Below are 6484 nucleotides of genomic sequence, written 5' to 3'. Positions count from 1 at the left end.
AACCCTTAGTGCTTTTATGAGCTTCCCTTTTGGGAGGTCTTCAGGTCCTAACACACCATGACTGATGCTCTTTTCTCTATCAAGAAAAATAATAGGAATAATAAACCCATTAGAATCCAACAAAATAAGCGCTAATGGGTATATTCTTCTGAAGCTTCCAAGGGTAGCCCACAGAGAGAAGATGCAGGCAGGAACAGGGACTAGAGGAAGATTGAAGCTGATCAGTCAACTTTGACTTGTAAAGTCCTCTGGTGCCCCTCAGGACTGATAAGCTATTAGGTTTTCAGTGACAGATCTCAGCACAAAATAATATCTAATCACAGACAAATAGGGGACAAAATGTGAACTTCTCTTATATCTGCCATTTTAATGGGAAATCCACAGCAGTCCTCAGAGGGATGTGGCAGCATTCAGCTTGATTCTGTAGGCTGAAAGTATATGGCTAGTGTCAGGCTAAAGATGAAGATAATGATAAAGGATAATGAAAGGATAAGGATTCTAGGACCAGAGGAAGCTGTGTGGGGTGATGAAGTGGACAGCATGTGGTATAGGAGATCAAACCCAGAGTCAAGTATATGCCGAGTTCTTCTTCCTGACCCTGTAGTCATTTCCTTGACTTGCCTTTCAAAACTAACCCTATGCCAAAGGAGCAAATTCTGGGGTGGCAACTCTGCTACTCCTCAGAAGACTTGATTAATAAGTTCCATGGCTCTATAATGACTCCTGTGTTCTGAAATGAAATAAAGTGGGAGATATAAATATAAATATAATATATATTTTAATATATAAAATAATATAAATATAAATAGGGCCCAGAGAGATAGCACAGCGGTGTTTGCCTTGCAAGCAGCCGATCCAGGACCTAAGGTGGTTGGTTCGAATCCCGGTGTCCCATATGGTCCCCCGTGCCTGCCAGGAGCTATTTCTGAGCAGACAGCCAGGAGTAACCCCTGAGCACCACCAGGTGTGGCCCAAAAACCAAAAATAAATAAATAAATAAATAAATAAATAAATAAATAAATAAATAAATAAAATTAATATAAACAAAGCACAAACAGCTGAAGAAAAGGTATCGGGAACTTTACCCCATTAGGTCTATTTTAGCTGGAAAACACAGATTTATAAAGAACAAACATAGTAAGTAACAAGAAAGTTCAAGTAGGAATCTGACTGAGCAACATGGCTTCACTCTTAAATCTATTAAAATTATAGGCAATGTTGCATTCATGGAAAGCAGAGATAAAATAATCAGGAGTACAACAAAGTAAGTGCACACAAAGCAATTTTCTTCAAAATCAATGTTAATAAAACATCACAACTCATGTGTTTTGGTTTTGGGGACAGAATCCAGTAGTGCTGTTTGTGTTTGAAGATCATGAGGTATCAGGATTCAAATCTAAGGCCTTATACATAAGAACAAATGAGCTACATCCATGGTCCAGAGCTCATCTTTTAAAATTTTCTTCTTAGATGGGAGTCAAAATTCAACAAATATCTCCCCAAAAAGTGAAGTAATTTTCACTTGTGCAAAATGTACATTGTGTTGCGTACTTGCATTTGTGTAATCTAATTTTTGGCCCACACCCTGCAATGCTCACTGTTACTCCTGGCTCTGCACTCAGGAATTGCTCCTGGTGGAACTATGGGGAGAGTAAAAGATGCCAGAGATTGAAGCCAGTTTGTCTGTGAGCAAAGTAAGCTCCCTATATATTATGCTATTACTCCAGAACTAGTTGTGTTGCTTTTTAAACAATCATTCAAATTCATATACAATAGAAAAAAGCTTTTATTTTAGATATGGTGTTACTTCCCTTTTCTTCCTAAGCCAAACTTTAAGTAATTACATGCTTTCATTTTCTTATAGCATAATCACTAGGTCATCTTTAGGCCAGAGATGATTCAACAGGCTAGGCAACATGCTTTGCACCCTAGAATCCAGGGTCTGATCCTAATACTACCAGGGATGACCTCTGAGAATAGAGGTCATAAACCCTTCCAGGAATGACCCTCAAAACAAACCAAAAGAAAAAAAAGGAAAGAAACCCCACACCCTCAAATATAAAAGAAAAATTTTTAAGGAAGAAGATCAACAAACATTTCCTGCTTTCTACATCCCTCAAAGGATGGTTTTTGCAAAGAGCTGAAGAAAAAGGAAGTAAAAACATGTTATATACAAGGACTACCTCAACGTGCTCAGCAGCGAGGTCTGATTTCTCCACAGACATGAAGGCTCTCCTCATTCTGGGGCTGGTCCTCCTGTGTGGCACTGTCCAGGGGAAGGTCTATGAGCGATGTGAGCTGGCCAGAACTCTGAAAAGACTTGGGATGGACGGCTATCGGGGAGTCAGCCTGGCAAACTGTAAGTCAATGTGACATTAGAATTCCAATGAGTTAGCTACATAGGAAGGCATTTGGAGAAAATGGGCTTTTCCAGGGATTTTTATGGAGAGTTTGTTTTCTTATAATGATAGGATCTGGTGTAAGCCTTGTATGCAAGAGCCCTGGATATGATCTTGATACCACATGAATTCCTGAGCACTGCTAGACTGAACCTTAAGTACTGGGCCAAAATTAGTCCCTTGCATAACAGGATGTGGCCCCAAAACAAAAAAAAATGAGATAAAATTATTGTTTTAATATCAAATATACAAATGTTAAAAATGAGGGCGAGGGAGGGCAAAACAGAATATCATCTGAAGTTAAACCAGAAGATATTGTATGCTTAGTGGTATGGCTTTTTCCAGCAGCCTGAGACTTGATGCACATGTAGAATATATATATTTGAGTCACACACGGCAGCACTTAGGGGTTACTCCTGGCTCTATGATCAGAAATCGCTCTTGGCAGTCTTGGGGGACCATATGGGATGTCAGGATTCGAACCACCGTCCTTCTGCATCTAAGGCAAATGCTGTACTGCTGTGCTATCTCTCCGGCCCCACACTTGTAGAATATTAAAAATTACATTTGAGGGGGCCTAGAGAGATAGCACAGCAGCGTTTGCCTTGCAAGCAGCCGATCCAGGACCAAAGGTGGTTGGCTCGAATCCCGGTGTCCCATATGGCCCCGTGCCTGCCAGGAGCTATTTCTGAGCAGACAGCCAGGAGTAACCCCTGAGCACCTCCGGGTATGACCCAAAAACCAAAAAAAAAAAAAAAAAAATTACATTTGAGGACCTAGACATCTCTCTCTCTTTTTTAATTTAAATATCATGGTTACAAGATTGTTCTTACTACTGTTTTTTTCAAAGATGAAGTTTTTCATGATTGAGTTACAGTTATACAAAGTACAATAACCTTCACCAGTGTGCATTTCTACCACCAATGTCAACAGTTTCCCTCTCACCCTATTTGATGCCCTCTTTCCTTCTCTGCTTTCTATTTCTCTCTCTCCTTTTCTGGCATTGTGGTTTGCACTGCTTTTAATGAAGGGGCATCATGCACGTCCCTTTCATGGTAGACCCTTCTCTACTCAAACTGCACTCTCCGCTCTTTGTGGCAAGCTTCCTACCATGGACTGGTCCTCTAATCTTCACCTAAGGTATCTTTCTTGGTGCTTGACTCCAGCCATTTTCTTTTGGGACTTCAGGTTCTGAGTACCAGAGTGAGACAATATTTTTCTTTATTCAGTTTCCTTCTCTGACATCAGATTTGAGTGGAAAGGGGAAGGGTGATTTCTCCCATGGGTTCTTGGCCACCTGGGCTGACAGTTGTATGTTAGTGCCTGAGAATGCAGTGATACAATAAGTTATAGTGACCACAACTGAACTTCCTGTACAATCTTCAGTAGAAGTCTTGTTGTATTGCTTTTTCTAACTAAATATAAATTCTTTTCAGGGATGTGTCTGGCCAGATGGGAAAGTAGTTATGACACAAGTCAAACAAACTACAACCCTTCCAGCAGGAGCACTGATTATGGGATATTTCAAATCAACAGCCGCTATTGGTGTAACGATGGCAAGACCCCCGGAGCTGTGAATGGCTGTGGAATCTCCTGCAGTGGTGAGTCAGGTCCTTTGAAAGGCAGTGCAGGTTCTATTCAGTCCACTCGCAAAAACTAAGATTTATAGGCCTTGCATTATAGTACAATGGGTAGGGCATTTGCCTTGCATGAGAGCTACCTGGGTTCAATCCTTAGCCCAGGAGCAATGCCAGAATGAAAAGTTAGGAATAAGCCCTGTGTATTTATTTGTAGCTGATGTAGCCCAAACTCCTTCCCCATTACTCGCTTCTCAGCCATCAAAGTTTAAAAAAAAAAAAAAGGAAGGGAAGAGGACCTGGGTTTGATCCCTACTACCTAATATGATACTCCTGAGCACCACCGAAGTGATTCCTGAGTGCAGAGTTAGGAATGAGTCCTGAGCAACACTAGGTGTGGCTCTAAAACAGCAACAAAAAGATTGTTCAGCCTCTCCCATTCTTTTTTTAACTGTGTAGTCCAGATAGATCCTTCCTTCACTAGGGCATATGAAACAACATGCTTCATTTCTTGCCAAATGGGATGGAATGAATGAGAATGAAGGGGAACATGTATTCCAATATCCACAGATTCATGAAAACTCTTGAAGGAAATTGGAGGTGGAGTTTGGACCACCTCCAGCAGTGCTCTGATTCTGCACTCAGGACTCTGTACTCCTAGCATTGCTGGGATACCATGTGGGATGCCAGGGATTGAGCCTGGGTTGGCCACATCCAAGGAAATGCCTTACAACTCTACTGCATCTTGGAAAACATTTCCCTTGAAAAATGTTTTTTCTGTTCTTCATATAGACTAAGGAATCTAAGATGGCAAATCTAAGTACATTTTTGTGAAAACTGTTTTCATTTCCCTCTTTTTCAGTTTTGCTGAGAGAGGACATCACTCAAGCTGTAACATGTGCAAAGAGAGTTGTCAGGGATCCTCAAGGCATTCGAGCCTGGTATGTGTTAACCATGGAAAAGCAAAGTTACTTTACCCAACTGTTGTGAGAGATTTTCAGAGACCAAAGTAATCTGAAAACTGAGAAGTGCAGTTTGAATCCTCTACAAACCAGGGATTACTAAAAATAATCTAAGTGTTTAAAGTGTTTCTTACGTGTTTCAGAATATTTTTCTTTTATTACTCAATTTGTTTAAGGGATTTCTAGAATAATTAAGATTTGTCACAATCTAGAGAGCCAAAGTATAATACAGAGAGTAGGGCACTTGCCTTGCATGTGACCAGTCCCAGTTTGATACCTAGCATCCAATGTGGTCACCTGAGCCTGTGACCAGTAATTCCTGAGTGCAGAGTCAGGAGTAATCCCTGAGAACTTCCAGGAGCCACCCCCCATGCCAACAAAACACAACACTAAGTGTATTTATTGGGAAGTAGTTTGGATTTTGGAATCACAGCCATCAGTATTCACAACTTTCTCCTTGACTAGGATAACTCCTGATGTTTCTTGGGTGCTCATATGAAGTGCTGATGATTAGAATGTGGTACATACCAGATTCCAGATAAGCATCTTAACTCTGTCCTATCTCTTTGACCCAATACTCAAGTTTATAATCAGCATTATATATGCACTAGGCAGGGTTTGGAGATAAGCAACATATTTGGAACTGATAGCTCCATTAATTATCAACAAGCCCAAGGCTATGCTCTAGTCTGTGTTTCAATTTACTGATGAATTTTCTCATTCTTGCTAACCATGGAAGGTAGATATATGCAAGAAAGGTGTGCTCTGAGCTTTTCACTGTTTTACTTTGCTTTCCAGGGTGGCTTGGAGAAACCGCTGTCAAAACCAAGATGTCTCTCAGTATGTGCGAGGTTGTGGAGTGTAATTGTGGAATCTTCCAGCTTCCGCTCATTTTGTCTCTTTCTCATCCTTAGTGGTAGTCATTCAGTGAAAGGTTACACTACCAATATTTTCAAACAAGTAATGGTTTTATAGAAGCAGTAGTTCAATGTGAATGAGGTGAATATTTATGAATGTGTTTATTATTTTATATTAGGCTTACAAAAGTTTCCATTGGCTCACAGGACTAATGTTCATGAATTTTCCCCATGTGTGGCTGTCAAATACATCTCCAGTATGTACTAAATTCCTTGTAAAATTTTAGAAACTTTATGCATTGTGCTGCTCATGAAGGAATGGAAAGCAGGACTAGATGAGCTGTTGCTGTTTCAGTTTCACTTACTTCAATTCAGGCCATAGTTATAAGTATAGAAGCAGATGAATTAGCAAGCATTGTTTATGAAATAATAGCAGATTAACCTCAGGTTTGAAATTATGCATCTTGTAAACAATAAAATTTTCATTAAAGTCTTTTTTGCAACTTATCATACTTAGTCTTTTTTCGTTAAAATCCATAGAAAATCTATCAAGAAAAACACTTGTGGGGGAAAGATTTGCGGCCAAAGAGATAATAGCACAGGGGTGAATGAAGTCGCCTGCCTTGGATAATTGACCCGGGTTCAATTCCCATCACCGCATTGAGTTCCCTGAGTCTGCTAGGAATGAT

At 40.2% G+C, this 6484-nt stretch overlaps 1 protein-coding gene across 1 annotated transcript; it reads left to right on the top strand.

Annotated features, from left to right (window-relative positions):
• Positions 1-2223: 2223 nt before the first annotated feature.
• Positions 2224-5803, top strand: LOC126021904 (lysozyme C-like). Its single transcript, XM_049782785.1, has 4 exons — positions 2224-2359; positions 3836-4000; positions 4839-4917; positions 5737-5803. Exons 1-4 carry the CDS (start codon positions 2224-2226, stop codon positions 5801-5803), a joined length of 447 nt encoding a protein of 148 aa, XP_049638742.1.
• The last annotated feature ends 681 nt before the right edge of the window (positions 5804-6484 follow it).

Source organism: Suncus etruscus, chromosome 11 (genome assembly GCF_024139225.1).
Source record: "Suncus etruscus isolate mSunEtr1 chromosome 11, mSunEtr1.pri.cur, whole genome shotgun sequence".
NCBI lineage: Eukaryota > Metazoa > Chordata > Mammalia > Eulipotyphla > Soricidae > Suncus > Suncus etruscus.
This window is presented reverse-complemented; position numbering and strand designations above follow the sequence as displayed.